This window comes from Pyrus communis, chromosome 1 (assembly GCF_963583255.1).
Source record: "Pyrus communis chromosome 1, drPyrComm1.1, whole genome shotgun sequence".
NCBI classification, from domain to species: Eukaryota; Viridiplantae; Streptophyta; class Magnoliopsida; order Rosales; family Rosaceae; genus Pyrus; species Pyrus communis.
In genome coordinates this window covers 17700224-17720877 of record NC_084803.1, presented here as the reverse complement: position 1 = coordinate 17720877, position 20654 = coordinate 17700224, and the positions used below count along the sequence as shown (strand labels likewise).

The window sequence follows — 20654 nt, the reverse complement described above, 5'->3', positions numbered from 1 at the left end:
GTTTATGATAAGTGTTTTTATGCTATATGTAGTATATATATTTGAAAACTATATTTGTTTTACGGCGAGGGGTTATACATTTTCGAAAAGATTTTACAAAGCTTTATTTTTAGGCCCATTCACCCTTGTCTTTTTGCCCCTCCAGGTTTTAGTGGCAAAGCTTCTGTGTTGACGAGGATTTTTGGTAAATCTTGGTATAGAAAATTACCTTCGATGGTATAATTCTCATTCTACTTTTATTGTACTTTACTTATGCTCAAACATCACATGTGAATTGGGTTCATTCCCGCTCACATGCGCACTCTTGCATTTAGGCACTTTTAGGTTTAAATTTATTCACATTTTTTACCTCACTACTCTTTATGGCTTCATCACCTTCTGGATGTCGGCCAGCACAGCTTGATTTGGAGTCCAAGTGGACATTCTGGGTCGGGGTGTGTTAGACAAACTTAAAATAATATCGTAAGATTATAATGAGAAACAACTAAAGTGATTCAAGTAGAAACCCAAAAATACAAGCAAACCTACCAAAATACAAAATACAAAATTTCTAAAGGATGGGTTTAATAAGCGAATTCTCAGTTTAATCAATTTTGAGAAAATAAATCAAAGAAGAAAATTCAAGCAAAAGGTTTGAAAGAGAACCTAATTGCTCATATTCAACAAGACCTTTACCTGGTTCTCAATTATGATATAAGATAGATATTCAATTGAAACCAAAAGCTTAATTTCAATTTAACCACATTGCAAGGTTAGGTAGATTAAGTTGCCAAGAACAAATTTATACCTTGCCGGAGAGGATTCTCACCGGAACACACCAAATAGAGCTAAAACCACCAAAAAGCTGTTGGAATATGATTATAATAACATGGTTTTCACAATATGTGTAATCATGTGAGAAGGTACACCATAACATTGGTGTACTAATAGACATATGATTGTAGTAAAATAAGTTAATTAATAAAGAAATAATATATTTAATTAATTAATTAATTCTAAAAGGATATGAACATTTTTATTTCAACGTGAAAAGTTATAACTTCCCCTGAAGATACAACTCATCTAGAAATGTTATTTCCATCTCTATATATTCCTTCACGAAATATTGTGATCGATAGTCTAAGCAACATCCGTTTCCAATCCTGTGAACTAACCTATTTCTATCATTGGTATCAGAGCCAAGTTTTTTTTTTCATGAATTAGAACAATTTTCCCAAGTTTCTTCCAAGGACCTTTCGAACTGTTAGTATATATAGTCAATGGTCCATGATTGTGACACTTGTCACAATCTTGATGTATTGGTTCATTAGTAACTAGTTTTGTAACTGCCTATATAAGGCAAGATGGTTGGATTACTTAGTAAGAAAGAAATATACTTTACAGAAATACTATCTCCTCTTCTTCCCTCTCTCTCTCTACTCTCTCTCTAGTTCTTGCATACTATAGAAAGATTATAGAAAGATATATAGTTCAATTCATGAAGATTAACATGGTATCACTCGCCATTGTTGCTGACGCGTGATCTTTGATCCTTCTTGCTTCCGCTTCTTTCTTCTTCATCTTCGGTGTTCTCGGTTTCTTTTTCTGATCGGACTCAATCTTCTTTGTTTTTAGGGTTTTGTTGGTGATTATTCATTGTGATTGATTACTGGTTTAGTTTCTGGATCAGTTTCTGGTTTGATTTGGTGTCTGCGATCTTTGCACATTACGTGTTTGTGAAAATTTCTGACTGAAATTGGGGTTGTGTTTCAAGAATCTGCAATCTTGCGTGAAACATGGTGACTGTGTCTCAGCTACAGTTACTTCAATCTTCGGTTATGAACCTTATTTCGTCGATCTCGATCTCTGTTAACGTCGAGCTTAATGACTCCAATTATCTTAATTGGCATTTTCAGATGCAACTCTTACTGGAAAGTAATGGGCTTATGGGATTTGTGGACGGATCGACCTCTTGTCCCTCACAAACTGGTGAATCTGGTATTAATTCTTCTATGTCTATCGAGAATGATGATGTTTTTGATTTGGAGAATGCATGATAGGTCTATAATGCAATTGATTACTGTGACTTTATCACTTGTGGCTATGTCCTGTGCTATTGGGAGTCAAAGTTCGAGAGATCTTTGGAATCGTTTAAAGGAGCAATTCTCCACTGTATCCAAAACCAGTATCTTTCAGATGAAGTCGAACTTGCAGACAATTAAAAAGGGGTCTGATTCCATTTCAGTTTATCTGTAACGCATTAAAGAAGCTAGGGATTATTTGTCAGCTGCTGGAGTGTTCTTTCAGGATGAGGATATTGTAATATTTGCTCTTAATGGCTTGCCTTCTAAATACAATACTTTTCATTGTGTGATCCGAGGTCGTGAAAGTGTCATTACCGTAAAAGATTTTAGGGCACAGTTACTTGCTGAAGAAATCATTGTTGAGAATCATTCGAATGCTTCCTTTATGACTGCTATGGTTGCTAATTCTCAGCCTAAAAATGTATCATCCTCGCAGTCGTTTGGCAATATTCATGGTCACTCTCAATTTACCTCTGGCGATTACAAAGCTTACAATGGGAATAAACATAAGGGCAAAGCAAAGTATCAGGGACACAGATTCTTCAATCCCAGACCTGTGTACTCAACTCAGGCACCTAGTTTGTCTACTTCTGCATCAGGAATTCTTGGTCACTCTCCCATATCTTCAGTGGGGTCTTCCTCTACCTCTATGCTTCCTACATGTCAGTTATGTAACATTGATGGTCACGCTGCTCCATTTTGTGGTGTAAAGCCTTCAGAAAGGCATGGCTGTCAAATCTATGGCAAAATGAATCATGTGACTTGGTTTTGTTTCTACAATGATAAAGGACCTAACTACATTGGCTCTCCTAGTTGGCCACATTCCAATAGGTTCCCATCTGCCCCTCCTAGTTGGCCTCATTCACCTTAGTATTCATATCAAGCGTCTTCAAAACCACACACACATCAGTTACAACAATCTTCAATGCATGCTATGCACACTGTGTTCAATTCTACACCTCAACCAGCTACTCCATCAGCACCTCCCCAAGTTTGGTTGACTAATTCTGGCGCCACCAATCATATGACTGCTGACATGAACAACTTATCCTTGGCATCACCTTATCCTACCAGTGAGACCATACAAACTGCAAATGGTGAAGGTTTACAAGTCTCCCATGTTGGGAATTCTATTATTCATACTCCAGCAAAACCAATCAAATTAAATTCTGTGTTATATGTTCCCAAGATAACACACAATTTATTGTCAGTACATAAGATATGCCTTGATAATAATTGTTGGCTAATCTTTGATGCCTTTTGTTTTTGGATTCAGGACAAGGCCACAGGGAGGATCCTCTACAAAAGGCTATGTAGTAATAGACTCTATCCTATTCATTCCCTTTCCTATCCCAACTCTGGTTCTTCATAAAGTTCACTATCTGCAAAAGCTTTTCTGGGGCAACTTGTTAAATCTCAGCTTTGGCACCATAGGTTAGGTCACCCAACAAATCATGTTGTTTCTCTTATGTTACATAAAGCCAATGTACCTGGTCCCCCTTCTAAGTCATCTGTTATGTGCCATCAATGTCTTGAAGGCAAATTTAGCAAATTACCCTTTCCACCTCATGTCAATAAGTCTGTTAAGCTCTTTCAAATTGTGCTTAGTGACTTGTGGGGTCCTGCACCTTGTGTTTCTGTTGATGGTTACAAATATTATGTAATCTTCATTGATGAATATAGTCGACATTGTTGGCTTTTTCCATTAATAAACAAATCTGATTTGTACTCTACCTTTGTTGCATTCTATTCTTTTGTACTTAATCAGTTCTCTACTCCGATTAAGATTTTACAAAGTGATGGTGGAGGAGAGTATATGAGTCATAGGCTTCAATCTTTTCTTCTGGACAAAGGTATTGTTCATCATAAGTCATGTCCATACACCCCTGAACAAAATGGGTTAGCTGAACGTAAACATAGACATATTATCGAAACAATTGTGACTTTATTGCAAACTGCTACACTGCCACATCAATTTTGGTCTTATGCATGTCAAACTGTTATCTATCTGATCAATAGAATGCCAACTGTTATTCTTCAAAACAGGTCACCATTTGAACTCTTATTTGGTAGTGTTCCATTATTATCCCATCTTCGAATTTTTGGTTGTGCCTGTTTTCCTTTGTTAAAACCATTCAACAGCACCAAACTTCAACCCAAAACCACCAGGTGTGTTTTCCTAGGCTATGCTTCTAAGTATAAGGGCTATATGTGTTATGATGTGCCTAAGAAACGGATTTACATTTCTAGGCATGTTATTTTTGATGAACAACAGTTCCCATATGCAGATTTACTGACACAAGCCACCTTTACTCACCCTACTTCATCAATTCTCACTTCATCTTCCCTTCCCATAACAGTGGTTAATACAAACAATGTTATTGTGTCTTCACCACCAACATCTACAAATCCTTCACTTAACCCTCAGTCCATTACTAGTGCACCTGCATCATCCTCTCAGCTCCCTGTGGTACCTAATCCAAGTCCTCTACTAAGTACTGAGAACACTGAGTTTCATCCTGATTCTCTGCAAGCTGTTTTGGATATTCCTCTAATCAATTTGCATCCAATGCAAACTCGAAGCAAAAATGGTATTTGTAAGAAGAAGGCTTTCCTTGCATCTGCTCAAGCCTGTGAAGGGATTGATTTGTCTCTAATTGAACCCAACTCTTATAAGTCAGCTCTTAAAAATCCTATATGGTTCAAAGCTATGCAAGAAGAACTGGCTGCTCTCCAAGCTCAGGGTACTTGGATTCTGGTTTATTTGCCATCTACTAAAAATCTTGTTGCCTGCAAGTGGATCTTCAAAATCAAAAGACACTCTGATGGATCTATTGCTCGACATAAAGCCCGTTTGGCAGCTAAAGGGTTTAGTCAAGAACCGGGTTTGGATTATGGTGAGACTTTTAGTCCTGTGGTTAAACCTACTACTGTGAGGTTAGTCCTTGCTCTTGCTACACATTTTGGGTGAGATCTTAGACAATTGGATGTTAAAAATGCATTCTTGCATGGAGTTTTGGAAGAAGAAGTTTATATGGCGCAACCACCTGGTTTTCAGGATCCTATTCAGTCTCATTTAGTGTGCAAACTTCATAAATCACTCTATGGCTTGAAACAAGCTCGTAGAGCCTGGAATGATCGATTTACAAAGTTCTTGCCTCAGCTGGGATTTGTCAATACATATGCAGATTCTTCACTGTTTGTCAAATATGTTGAAAATACAGTTGTGATCCTATTGCTTTATGTGGATGATATAATCATCACTGGGAGTGCTACAACTTCAATTCCACAGGTTATCAGTGCTCTTACTACTGAGTTTAATATCAAAGATCTGGGGAATTTACATTTTTTCTTAAGCATTCAAATTTCCGAGACTCCCAGCGGATTGTTTCTGTCCCAAACTAAATACATTCATGATTTGTTAGTGAAGACTGAAATGCTTGATGCCAAGGCCTGTGATACACCATGACTTCGATATAGTCGACTTCTTAAAGATGATGGTGATCCTTATTCTAATCCTGGTGCTTATAGGAGCATTGTGGGAGCTTTACAGTATCTTACTTTCACTAGGCCTGACATTGCCTTTTCAGTGCATCAGGTATGCCAGTTTATGCAGCAACCTATGGTCGCTCATTATACTGCTGTAAAACGAATTCTCCGGTACTTAAAAGGTACTATGAATGTGGGAGTGACCTATGCTCGCGGAGATCTTCACCTCAAGGCCTTTAGTGATGCAGATTGGGCAAGAGATCCCAATGACAGACGGTCCACTACAGGGTTAATTGTATTTTTAGGCTCAAATCCCATATCTTGGTCTTCCAAGAAACAGCAAACTGTGTCTAGATCATCTACTGAAGCAGAATATAGAGCTCTTTCTTCTACTTCTGCAGAATTGGATTGGATTAAGCAACTGCTTGTCTTTCTGCATATTCCCGTGACCATACCTCCAGTTCTTTTCTGTGATAACTTGTCGGCTATTGCCCTGTCATTTAATCCTATGCAACACCAGAAGACTAAGCATATTGAAATCGATGTCCATTTTGTTCGCGAACGGGTGGCCTAGAAACAATTGACAGTGCAGTTTATTTCATCCCAAGAACAGTTTGCTGATATACTGACCAAAGGTTTAAGTGGTCCTCTGTTTCGAACTCACTGTCTCAATCTCATGCTTAGTTCATCAAAGCATGAGTTTGCGGGGGGATGTTAGTATATATAGTCAATGGTCCATGATTGTGACACTTGTCACAATCTTGATGTATTGGTTCATTAGTAACTAGTTTTGTAACTGCCTATATAAGGCAAGATGGTTCATTACTTTACAGAAATACTATCTCCTCTTCTTCCCTCTCTCTCTCTATCTACTCTCTCTCTAGTTCTTGCATACTATAGAAAGATTATAGAAAGATATATAGTTCAATTCATGAAGATTAACACGAACTACATTTGAGACTTCCTCTTCATCAAGTAACGAATCCAACAACGTTCTCACTAAGTTTCAACTTGAGAAGAAATTAGGGAAGAGGATGTTGGTGGACAAGAAAAATATTGAACCGATTTTGAATGAAAGTTCAGAATCAACATCTGAGAATTTTCCTGCAGAATCCAAAACTCACAAAAATACCCAATCGTTCAAACATTTTAGCATGTTGAAATCCCATCCTAAACCCGTTTGAACCTGGGCCTGAATTAACCTAACAATTCGAACTATTTTCCTCCACACCATTTCATTCAGCAGAGAACAAAACTCAATCTGCCATTGAACCATTTCAGCGTTCAAATTCACTACGTTCACTCCCTGAATATAATTACCATTATTAGAATTTGAACGAATTACATCCAAAGGGTTTATTAAGTCCTATTAGAACCTCAGAAAATCCATTGCAATTGGCCTTGCTAGCTGCAAACACCGAATCTGCACAAGAAATTGAAACTACAAATGCTGATCAATTTCCTACACTTTGGTCACCAAGCCCAAGGGATTTACCTGCACCATTAAGTCTGATTCAAAGTTGCTCTCAGATTAGTGCAAATCCGAATTTGAACTCTCGACTTTTGGCTTGAAAAATAAGCCATTCATGCCCTCTGCCTCCGCCGTGGACTCACGGCAGCATCCCACATATTCATAACACTCAGTAGCGTGGTCATGTTCTCCCAGTGTGGTCAAGTCTTCCAGCCGCAGTCTCGTGCTCTCGTGGTAATAATCCACGCCGATAACACCACTATCATCCAAGAAGAATTGTCTCTGCCGTTCGAGATTATTTGTGGGGCTGTGCAACAAAGTTTTTCCAGAGATAGTAGAAAGAAGAACCTTTTTTTTTTTTTTTTTTTTCTAGAGGAAGTGCTTCGAAAATAAAGAAGAAGACAAAGGGAATTGCTTTGAAAATAAAAACGAAGAATTTGTTTTTGGGGAAGCTTCAAGTGGGAAACAAATAAAATATAGAATTTTTTTTTTGGTTTTGAGCACTTTGATAGTGCACGTGAAAAAGCAAAGTGCAATAATAGATATTGGTGTCTATCACAAAGTTAATTGTCAACAGATTCTTTGAAGTGGGCTCTTCCTCCAGGCAAAATTCGGGACAGCTGCAATTGGAATTCTTTCCTACTTGTTTGGGTGTTACAATCAAACCAAATTCAGGCTTTATTAATCCCGTTTACCCTAATAATTTTACTCATAAGGTTGATTTGTGGAATACTTTGAATAACAGTCACAAAAACCAAAAGTGGAAGTAAAGGTTTAATTTTAGGGATCCAAGAGTTAGAGTGCTCAATCATTTGGATCAATATAATACTTGTTACATTTTTATAAATCTTGATTTGGCACAAAGAGAAATTTCAATTGCAAGAAATTTAAGGAAACCGAGGCCGCTGAGAATTGAAAGAGAATCCATTAGACGAGAAGATGCTTCTTTTGTGCAGAATTATTTCGGCCAAGTATAAAAGCAAGAAATCCATGAGCCTTCTATCTACGTGATCGGTTAAACAAGTACTCGTCTTTCAATGATTGGACAAAGCCTCTGTGAGTGAGTGCGTGCGGTATCTGCTACTAAAAATAAATAAGTCTCCATCTTTTATTTTATTTTATTTTATCTTTTTAGTCTTTAATTTATTAAGAACATTTAGTATTTGTGGCGTGTAATAATTAAAAGTACACTAGTAGTATTTGTATTTAAGTTTGTGTTAAGTATTGTGTTTGTTTTGTAATTTTCTTAGCTATGGCAACTAAATCTTCCGAATCTGAAAATTTTAAAATAGAGAGGTTGAACAACGTTAATGTTCACTATCAAGGAAGAGAATGATCACTTATCTTTTAACCCATGACAAGACTTTGTACACTATCAAGGACGAGAAACCCCTTGGGCCCTCTCAAGTTTATAATAAATGGGTGGAAGATAATGAGTTGGCTGAGGCCACAATTCTCAATTACATGGAAGATAAATTTATACCTCTCTATGAAGAATATGATTCAGCCAAAGAAATCATGGATGTACTTGAAAAGAAGTATGACCTAAATCTCAAACCTACATTCAGTTATTGCTTGAGAAATACAATGGGACAATAATAAAGGAAACTGATTCTATGGTTAATCATATTACTAAAATTTAGGTAATGACAAAAGACTTAGCTAATGCTGGCCATCTAGTTTCTGATAAAATTCAAGTTAGTGTTCTTCTTGGTAGCCTCCCAAATTCTTGGGAAAATGTAGTTACTTTCATGACTTATGGTCAAGTGGAATTAACGATAGATACATTGCCTGCAATGTGGGCTATTGAAGAAGTTCATAAAAATTATAAGAAAAAGGAAACTGGACAAGGCAGAGCTAACCTCCTCATAGAGGAAAAAAAACAAGCAACACATGCACAAGCCACATAGTAGTAACAAGCACCTAACCTACACAAAGTCTGGACATTGCAAGCATAACCAGTTCAAAGAAAAGGAGACTACATGTTACAATTGTGGATAGATTGGTCATTATAGGTACAAGTGCCCAAAACGACGCAAGCACAACAAAAATCCTAAAGAACTAATTTTGATTGTCTCCAAAGCACTCATTGCTGAAGATCAAGGACAATGGTGGATAGACTCAGGAGCAACTCGTCATGTATACAAGGACAAAAGTTGCTTCATCAATTTCAAGGAGAAAGCACTAGGAGAACATCATCTCTACATGGATAACAATACTTATGCCAATGTTTTAGGTGAAGGAGATTGCAAGGTCAACAATAGTAAATCTACCATTGTGCTTAAAAATGTTCTGTTTGCACCAAATATAGGAATCTTGTCTCTATCTTTGTCTTTGTCCTATAAAAGAAAGGTTTTGAGACAAGGTTCATGAATAGTGCTGTCACTATTGGGGAAAATGGTTATATTTATGCAAGGGGAATAAGAGTCAATGATATGTACTCAGTTTGTATTAATAAAAGTATTTCTTTCAAGTATGTCTTTGTCTCTACTGTTCAAAATTTGTGATATTAATGGAATTTACGTTTATATCACATAAATAAAAATAAAATGATACGCATGAGTAAAAATGGAATGTTGTCTCAAGTAAATGCACATGATTTTGATACATGTGAATCATGTATTAAAGGAAAAATAACTAGAAAATCATTTTCTCAGCATTGGACTTCTACAAATTTACTTGAGATAGTGTATAAATATTTATGTGGACCAATGAGAACTATAACCCATAGAGGAATGAAATATTTTGTGACTTCATCAATGATTATTCCCGTTATGGACATGTCTATTTTTTGAAGCATAAAAATGATGCCTTAGACAAGTTGAAAGAGTTCAAGGCAGAAGTAGAGAACCAATTAGGAAGATCCATAAAGACCCTTAATAGTGATAGAGGTGGAGAATTTGAAGCTTCGATGATTTCTGCAAAGAGAATGGCATAAGACATAATTATACTATGCCTTATACACCACAACAAAATGGAATCGTAGAAAGAAGAAATCGAACTCTAATGGATATGATGCTATCTATGATGTTTTATGCTGACTTACCTCTACATTTTTGGGGTGAAGCTTTGTCTATATATATATTGAATAGAGTTCATACAAAGGCAAAACCACTGACTCCATATGAATTCTGGCATGGGCGAAAACTCGATTTATCTTAAAAGATAAATTACAAGCCATTAAGAGATAAATTACAAGCAAAAAATTTGGAATGTAAATTCATAGGATATCTTGATAATAGTGTCGGATATAGGTTTTATCATCTTGAGAAATGATTGATCGAAAGTAGGGATGCTACTTTTATTGAAACTACTGATTTGGTTAATCCAATACAAGAATTGGAATATTTGGGAGAAGAGAATTCTCCTACGGATGATCAAGATTTCCATCTTGATTTAGACTTGTCTCATGATCATGACATTGGGAATGATCAAGTGGGAGACATAAACATGGCGATCATAACAATTTCGATCATGACGCGCACAGATGATGATCATGATATTATCATGGAAGATATAAATAGTGGGAGAAATTATTAAATTAGTGGGCGTAAAAGAAAAAAGGAACCATTTAGAAGATTGAAAGATCATTTTGTTTTTAATCTTAAGGAGGTAGATCATTCAATGGGAGATCCAGACCTAAGGAATTATAAAGATGCAATGGGTAGTTTTGAGTCTGAACAATGGCAACAAGCAATGAATGAAGAACTAGATTCCATAAAGAAAAATGAAGTTTGGGAATTGGTTGATCTACCTGATGGAAGAAAGCCCATAGGTTGTAAGTGGGTACTTCGTAAGACGTACAAATTAGATAGTATCCTCGATAAGTTTAAGGCTCGACTTGTAGCTAAGAGTTATGCTCAGAAGCCCGTTATAGATTTTGTGGACGCTTACTCTCCAGCTGCAAAGTTTACATCCATTCGTATTCTTATGACAATTGTTGCTAGAATGGATTTAGAACTTCATCAGTTAAATGTCAAAACAACATTCTTAAATGGAGCTTTGAAGGAAGACATCTATATGATTCAACCTGAAGGATATCATGTCAAAGGACATGAAAACAAAGTCTATAAATTAAGAAAGTCGTTGTACGACCTTAAACAATCATCAAGACAATGGTATTTAAAGTTCCACAAAGCCATTATTGAAATGGGCTATAAAATAAAGGGAACTTTAACAAAAAACTCTAAGTACTGTTCACTTTAACAAAAAACCACATTTTTACACTAAAAAGTCAATCCTGATACTATTCACTTTACACTTTATTTTGTCTTTATAGTTAAAACTCAAAGTGTTCAATCATTTTCATTAGTTTTCCTTAAAATTAAATCCATTGGATCATTGTGTTTACTCTTGGAAGTGCCAAGATAATTTATGTATGTTGTCACTATATGTAGATAACATCTTGTTGCAGGTAACTCTATAGATATGATTGAAAAGACTAAGTCATATCTGGGATCCAAATTTGAAATGAAAGATATGGGAGAAACATCTTATGTTCTAGGAATTAAAATTACTAGGGATAGAGATGCCAAAACATTATATTTGGATCAACAAAATGATCTAGATTTAGTTTGTTTTTGCGATACAGATTTCGTAGGCGACTTGGATGACATAAAGTCAACAAGTGGTAACATTGTCTTGTTTGGTGGAATGATTATTTCTTGGTTAAGTAAGAAACAAGGTTGTGTTGCAAAGTCTACCATGGAAGCAAAATATATATCTTGTATCACAGCAGTAAGTACTGCAGTATGGGCTAAATGATTTATCGAAAATTTAAATATAGGTATACCTAAGGAGCTTGTCAATGTGTTTTGTGAAAAAAAGTCCGCCATCTTTCTGATAAAGAGTGGAGCAAATGGTTCTAAAGGAAAACATATTGATATTAAATATCACTATATACAAAATATAGTGGAGAAATGAGAGGTAAAGGTCAACTACATACCCTCCGAAGAGATGGTGGCCGATCCGATGACCAAGGGATTGTCTCTGGAAAAATTCAGAGAGTATATGACTACAATGGGTTTGCAAAACATCTAGTTATGTTGTAGTGTTAGACGTGCAGCAGGCATCATTGTATGGTTTTAGGGATGCTTGAAACATGCACAAGTAGGTGCGATTCTGTCTGGTTCTTTACTACTTAGTCGGTTAAAGATAGAGGGCACTAGCAAGGTAACTAGGTTATAATAAATTGTCTTGAAAGTAAAATCCATAATAAACTTCAAGAAATAATTTATATAACACAGTGGCGTATAGTGCGGGGCTAAGTCATCATTTGTAACCCGGTATGAATTGTTTTTCCTAGTTACTTGGATATGATGTCATTTTAGTAAAGAGTAAAATGTTATTAGATAAAGTGCAATGGTGCGCACCAGGTAAAGAAGCCACATATCTAATGTTACATTGAATTTTTTTATGAGTAATACTCTTGAGAAACAAATCAGAATAGGAAACTATTTATGTCATCGTAATCAAGTGGGAGATGTCGGAATATGATTATGATAATATGGTTTTCACAATATGTACATATGATTGTAATGAAATAAGTTAATTAATTAATTAATAAAGGAAATAATATAATTATTTATTTATTTAATTAATTAATTCTAAAAGGATATGAACAGTTGTCACAACCCGTCCCGGAATTTTAATTCCGAGGACGTGAAGTTATGAAAATGCCCTTAAACGGGACTAAGGGGCGTAAAATATGTTGTAACTTGATGATTTGGGGATTGGGTAGGATCTCACCTCCCTCAAATCTCTCCCCCATTTCTGCATCTTGTCTCTCTCTCTCTCCTCCCTCACAAACCTCTCATTCTCTCTGTAAGTTCTCTCTCTCTCTCCTTCGAACTCACACGGACCAACCACAAAACCACCCTAAAACTATACCAACGAAGGATCTAAGACCACCATCGTACTCCTGAAGACCACACGAACACGATGGTACCAATTTCAGGTGAGTTTCACTTCGGAAAACATGGATTTCAATTTCACTGTGCGTGTGCACTGTTCATGCACACGTAAAACTTGATGTTTTCTGGGATTTTGAAGCTTGTAGGAAGCTTGGTGAGGTCCTAAGGAAGCTCGGAGTGCTTCGTTTGAAGGATTTGGACGTCGGGATCACGAACTGTAAGTTTGGCCGAATTTTCGTATTTTTGGAAATGTTTGATTCCGTTGTTTTTAGGCCATAAAACTAGTCCAACGTGGTAGATTATGATTAGGGCTTCATTTTGGTATAGATTACGTGAAAAATGGACGTAAGAACAAGGAGAATGACAAGTTCAAAGTTTGGCCTGAGCTTTCAGGGCTTTTTCCGACGAATCCACGGCGAGTTAGGGGTCAAGGCAGGTATGGATGTGTTCGTCTCGTCAATACCTTCATTTTGATATATAGTACGTCGAAAATGGTTAAGAAATGAAGAAGTTATGACACTTTGAAGTTTACCCAGAAATTCCGGCAAAACACCCACCGCCGGCGAAACCAGTCCGGCGACGCGAGGAAGAAGACGCGCGCGTGGGCAGCGCGTGAACAGGGCGCGTGGGGGCGCCTGAGAGCTCCAAATTGAGTTCTGAAAATTGTCACGCGTTCGTGACGTCGTGTAGATCACCGTGGTATATTCATACACCCAAATTGAGCAACGTATGAGAAAGTTATGGACGAATGTTTGGTGTATGTGCGTTAAATAACGTCAATTTGGTTACTTTTTGTATAGGTGAAAATTATACAGAGGAAGAATGTAACCAAGCTAGGGGAGGTTCAGGGACCTATGAGACGTCGATGTGATCAGTGAGTGGGCAGTTATTTTTCAGTATATATATATACGTATGTTTGACGTATTTTAAAAGAAATACGAATTAAATATCCTGTCATATATGCATCATATTTTAATATGTGCATTACCATAATTATGCATACTGTTGCATGGTGCTGAGGAGGCCCAGGTAAGCTACATTTCAAATACATTTGATATACGTATGAAATACGTTTGGGATACGATTGAAATACTATCATCACATGCATTAGTAGCGGCATACATTTATATATGTGTATTTGGTGCTGTGGACGCACAGGTAAGTGCCAGGTAAGTGGTATTCAGTAGTAGCTTGAGATGTTTAGAGAGCTCATAATCTGCACCCCCGGTGTTAGTGCTCCCGCCCGAGGCCAGGGCACAGCCTTCACGTGTATGTTCACCAGCACCGCATGCTCGCCTTGGATCCAAGTTAGGTGCAAGCCTGTCGTACAGACCACATTAGGTGGTTCCGACTTGTAGGTGACCCGCGATTTATCGCCCAGCTTCACATGATCGTAGCACTAGAGCATATATATATATTACACCCAGCCTGTCGTACAGACCACGTTAGGTGGTTCCGACTCGTGTGCAGATTCAGTTATTGAGTTTGAGATTTGAGCTCTATATGCAGCCGTACAGGTCACGTTAGGTGACTCCCGGCTGCCAGATTATATGTTATTGATATGAGTTATGCTTGAGCACTTACATTTCATTATGAGTTTCCGACATGGCATATTCTTGAGCATGAATGATATACCCTTGAGCATGTTGGCATATTTATACATACGTATATATGTTTATTTCTCTGGAAACTATACTTGTTTTACGGCGAGGGGTTAGTATATTTAAAGAAAAGAAGGTTTTGAATACGTTCGTTTTGCTGACCCACTCAACTTTGTTTTGCGCCCCTCCAGGTTTAACATATCAGAGCTTGGTGGCTACGAGGAATCCAACGGTGTTCTGACAGAATGGACCAAATGAGGACTCACCTTCGGGTGTTTTATCTTAGAAATTGTATTTTTAAAGCTTCCGAACTGTGCAAATGGTTACGTCACTCTCAGGTGACGGCCAGCATGCCCTCCTTCGGGACGGGGTGTGTCAACAATTGTATTTCAACATGAAAAGTTATTATTTTTCCTCAAGAATACAACTCATCCGAAAAGATTATTTCCATCTCTATATATTTGTCAAATCCTTTTCTATCAAATTCATTCAATTTTATACTCACTCTCTTTTCATATCCTTCGCATCATATTATGCTCGATGATCTAAGCAACATCCGTTGTCGATCCTATAAACTACCATATTTCTATCAAAAGCATCAAAGTCTCACGCTTTTGTAATAATTAGATGACGGCTCGACAATGATGAGCTTTGTAATATGAAGCAGTTGTTGTCACCGTTTGAGAGGCAGAGAGGTAAGTTATTGTGAATGAGAATCCTCTTCGGATCATCTTTGTGAGGATCTCGGAGATCTTCAAATTGTGTCCGTTCATCGAATATCGTGGGTTCAGTTTTTGTCAGATACAGCTCATGTTTAATTTAAATAAAAGTATTTAAAATATTTTCTAATTGCACGATGTACGATGAATGGACATAATTTGAGGATCCTCATTCAAGCTAGTGTATCTATTTCTTGGTTTTCAACGTGTAATTAATTAGTTTCCCTTTTATATATGACCTAAACCACTAAACAAAATTGCAGACTGAAGTGATACAAAATTGTGGAAGTATGTTTATGAAGTCGCACGGGATCGATTAGTCACAGATAGCCAACCAAATGATATACACAGTTATGCTTTATTTGGTGTCAATTATCTACCAAATTTTAATTAAATAGATTACCTAATGAGATCCTAATTTTGTTGTGTGGCTCCAAGACCACATGTAAGATATTCTGAAAAGCACAACAACAAGACATTAGGATCACTATTATAATGAACTAAATCAATATAAAATATAAATGACTTATCTATAGAATACGGAGAAAAAAGGTTAGCGACGGAGAACTCAGAATTGCCTTATACTCCATATAATTTAAAATGCTCCTGCTAGTGAATAGGGTTTAGATTGGAATACGGTGTGTATTGTGAGAGCTGAGACAACCTTCATATGAAATTGTTAGGACATTTCTCAATCAAGCTTATTATTAAATGAGAGATACTCATAATCACAATCTATTTTATTTCCTACCAGTGTTCTAAAAATCGTCCTAGGCGTTGGATGATTGATGTGATTAGGCTGAAACGTCGAGAAAAATCAAGTAGGGGCTAGGCGGGGACTAGGCGAAGGCTAGGCAGTTCCATTGTTTTTAATTTTTCTTAATCAGGTTAAAGGTTTTTCTTAATAACGTACTTAATTAGTGAGTTTTCAAATTTGGTTTTTGGTTTTTCTTATTTTTTGCTGCATTTGCTTGTGATGATGGCAATATGGCTTAAGTTTTAACTTTTAACTTTCTTAAATTCTGAATATAAGTATAGTTTAAGTAGGCACTTATTTATATATTATATAATAAATTTTTATTAAATCCCCCTAGTCCTCCTAGGCGCTAGACCCCAGCCTGCCGCCCAACTAGCATCTAACATTTTTCAGAACTTTGTTTCCTACCATAATAAATCTTACTAAATAGGGATTTCATAACTAGTTAATCAGAGTTAAAGAATCTATTATTCCAGCCATATATTGGGGCTGCAAGATTATTCGAATATCATATCACTTAATTAATAAGTTATTTGAGAATCAAGTGACTAATTGACAAGTTATCAATACTCAATTTATATTTACACTTCATGGCTAAAGAATGATATTGTATTTCTGATTAATTTGTAATTATAAATTATGGTGTTTATGTTACGTGCATGATCTCATGTCTTCTTTTAACATTTTAGGTTAGTAGCCTAATAGTGGCTTTGTTCTTAACTTCTTATCACTTGTTCTGATTCAAAATTTCAAGGGAGGGCGTTTATTTTGGTCTCACTTTGACCACCTTGAATACAAAGTGCAAAAGTTCAGGGGCCAGCCATTCAGTAGGTATATATAGTTTGAATCGCGCGAGCCTTTCATATTGCCTGCTTAAGTAAGCGATTGGGACTAAATAATACTTATCCAATATAAATATCAATTTCAAATCAGAGAGTACTAGAACTTCTTTTGTTACAAGCGTGCATGATACATGTCACTTTCTAAGATAAGGATGTATAGCATTTCTTTACTCCACATGATATATTACCCGTCAAATCTTCTCGAATTTTCTAAGCCATAATGCAGTCTCAATTTGCCCTAATCTCTCATCACCTCCGACTGGAGAAACGATTTGTATTTGACAACAAAACTAAAAAACCAGTTTAACCTGTAATGTTATTTTATAAGTTTCAAATCCCTCCATCCCAATAGGGCTTTTGAGCTATTTTGTATGTGTGAATGCCGAACTTAGCTTGTTCGAGGGGCGATCAAGTCTAAGGCCGCATGGGTGTTGGAGCCTCAGAATCTCATTCCGTGACAGGCCGTAAGAGTTAAATTTAAGTTTGGTTGTGATTAATCAATCTTATGGTCCTGAATAAAGTACTTATATGTTGTGCAAAATGCTAGTCCAATATTGACAACTACATACCAGTAGCAACATATGATCGGTTTTAAGTTCACGCGCGTTTTCGGTGGCACTATGATATTGTTTATGATTTTCACGGACTGACCGTGCTGCCTGCTAAGTTAGCTTCAATAATTAAGTCACAAAAAAGAATGAACTGAAAGGTTGTTTTCTGGTCAATTCTACAAGCCCTTAAAGCTTACATATTAATTTTTCTTTTCCTTACTTTCCTTCAGATCCTCACAACTTTGCTTCAGCTTTAAGCCTTTTTTACAGATGGCATGATCATGGAACTCTTCAACCTTAGAATATACACTCTGACAGAATTATAATAAAATACATGCATAAATGCAATAATAATAAGTGAGAGGTCTTATATTTAATTCTTACAAAAGGAAAATTTGAACCACATCATTGATAGCTTATTATGAGGCTAAGGCGCCCATCCCTTCCTCATAGTATAGATAATATTATTTGCTAAAAAAAAAAAGAAGCAAATAATAATAATAATAATAATCTAAACTACCTGTATCACACAAAAAAAATAATAGACAATAATGTAATTTTACATATCCCAATTTTACTGTTTTTTATTAAACCTCGGGGATGTTAAGATATATCTAACATTAAAAAAAAAACAAAAACAAAAACCTCCCACTCACACCCACATTATCTCCCTCTCTTCCCCTTCCATTTTAAAATAGGGGCACTTTGATTCAGGTCCAAAAAATTCAGCTGTTTTTGAATTGGGTCCAATTTTATTTCATTTTCTATTACACCTGTTTTGCCCCTGGAAATTTTTTTTTTAATTCTTTAACTTTGAATTTTTAAAATTTGAATCTTCAAATACCTTTATCTACCCGTTTTTTAATTAAAAAGACATTATTACAAATCTTATAAGTTTATCAAAAATTAAAAGAAACATTGCTAGAGGTAGATAAAAAATTTGTGATGTAGGTAGAATCTATGATAGAGGTAGCCTATGAACAAAAACCTATTGTATAGATAGATAATACAAAATAATCTATGATACAGATAGACTATGAACAAAAACTTATTGTATAGGTAGATAACGCAGTTAATTTGTGATATATAGGTAGATAAACACAATTAATCTTATATAGATTATCAACAAAATATGTAATATATAGGTAGATAAATACAATTATTCATGATACAGGCACAGTATAATATAAAAAGATAAATAAATAAATAAAAGACAAGTGATATAGTTAGATAAAAACCAAAAAAAATCGTGAAGAAAAATAATATTGAGGGAGGAAACACTAGAAAAAATGCTAATTCGATAGAACTTCAAAGTTAAAATATATATATATATATATATATATATATATATATATGAGACGAAGAACACAAAACACAAGATTGACTAATACAAATTTTTTTTTTAAAAAAAAAAAAAAAAAAAAAAACCAATCAAATGTATATTGATCATCCTTATGAAAGGAGGAGCAAAAGAATAATATTATGGTAGAAGACTACTGGGAAAAATAACAGAGGAAGAAAAAGATATTGTGAGGGAGAAATAAGAAAAGAGAAATGAACGATTTGGGGAAGGAGAAGAAAAAAAGGAGATTTAAATCCCTAATCCTATAATTAAGGATACGATTAACATTAATCACAAACTTAAAAAAAACAGTAATTACTTAATTGGTCAATTTAAGGGTAAATTTGGCAAGAGAATACAAATAAGCTTATGTGGACAATGAATCACTGGACCTAACCTAAAAATTAAATAAAATTGGACTATAACTAATAATGGCTCATAAAATTAGACTCATATTAAGTTTCCCCTTTAAAATAAAAATAAAAGGTGCTGATATATACAAAATGTATAGACAAATGGTAGTAATAATAATAAGAAGCTACCGTGAAAACAAAGTAACAAATCAAGTTTTATACATCTGCAAATGATCTTTTAAAACTCTCTATTTGTGCTTAAACTCTTAGCATAAAATAAATGGGAAAATTGAATACTATAGTGATGTTCCAATTCCATGAAGATCATAAGACAACACCAACCATGCATACATATTCACGACTAATTCTTAGACATTATTTTACAAAATACCTTCATTAATCATCAACTATAAACTTAGTTAAGTTGATCATTAAGCCATCATTCGATGAAACTCATTAAAATCAAGCACCCCGTTACCATCAGTATCAAAAACTTGAATCATCGTAACACACTCATTGTACGACTTGGTGTCACCAAGTCTGTCCAGCATCCTCTGCAAGCTTTTAGGGGTTATGACTCCCTTCTCTAACTCAAACATCTCAAACGCCTTCTTCAAGTCCTCATCGTCACCACCTCCGCTATTCATCAGCTGCAGAAAATCTTCAAAGTCTAACAGACTGTCGCCGTCCGCATCAAGATCGTTGATTGCGGCCTCGGCCTCTTCGTGTGACATGTACTCACCGATGGACCCGAAATAGGCTCTGAGCTCCGAGGCTGATATTTTTCCATCACCATCTCCGTCAAAGTAGCGAAAAACTTCTCTAAGCTCATCTTCTTTGCTTGTACATCTCGGACTAATTATTCCGGTTCGAGCAGTAGTTGGGGACAAGGGAGAGTTTGGACTAGTAGAGAAGCTAGACTTTGATGATCGTCGACCAGGGAAACTGAGTTTGATGGTTTTGTTAGAGAACCATTTGGAGGGTTTGGAAATTGGCCTATCAGTTGTTGCCATTGGTAGGGAGACGACAGTAACGAAAGATTAGGCGAACAGAGCTATGAAGGCTAAGGAGAACCTAGAATCAGACAATTAATATTTTCTATGCAAGAAACTGTGATACAAGTCACAAAGTGTGTCACATCTTATATAGGAAGGAAAATGATTCGGGTTTAATTGTTTATGGGAAAGGATCCTATATGGATTTCTTTCATCTAGTTCTCCTTATCAAATAATTCGGAATTTTGAAATTTGATTCAACGGTTAAAGTTATTATACCTTTTAAAATTAACTCGTATTTTTAACCATTTGATTAAATTTCAAAGATCCAGATTGTTTGATGAAAATTGTTAGATGGAAAAGATTGGGAGAGGATCCCTTTCCTTGTTTATGAGCATAAAGTATTGGGACCTGCAGTGAAATTGAACGTCTGAGGAAACCAACACGATTACAAGACTTATTTTTTAGGTGGAGTGGACCGAGAGGAAGCTGCATGGAAACTTCCTTTTGGGTCCCAAGAATTGATGGTTCACTGGCTCTGAATAGTTCCAAATTCTCT

The 20654-nt window shown here is 35.9% G+C and overlaps 1 protein-coding gene across 1 annotated transcript; it reads right to left on the bottom strand.

Annotated features, from left to right (window-relative positions):
* Positions 1 to 19253: 19253 nt before the first annotated feature.
* Positions 19254 to 20230, bottom strand: LOC137742872 (probable calcium-binding protein CML41). Its single transcript, XM_068482819.1, has one exon. The coding sequence runs from the start codon at positions 20111 to 20113 to the stop codon at positions 19532 to 19534; it is 582 nt and encodes a 193-aa protein (XP_068338920.1). The 5' UTR covers positions 20114 to 20230; the 3' UTR covers positions 19254 to 19531.
* Between the last annotated feature and the right edge of the window lie 424 nt (positions 20231 to 20654).

Bases quoted from the DNA above. Each gene is read 5' to 3' on its own strand.
- LOC137742872 (XM_068482819.1), bottom strand. From the start codon at position 20,113: ATGGCAACAACTGATAGGCCAATTTCCAAACCCTCCAAATGGTTCTCT.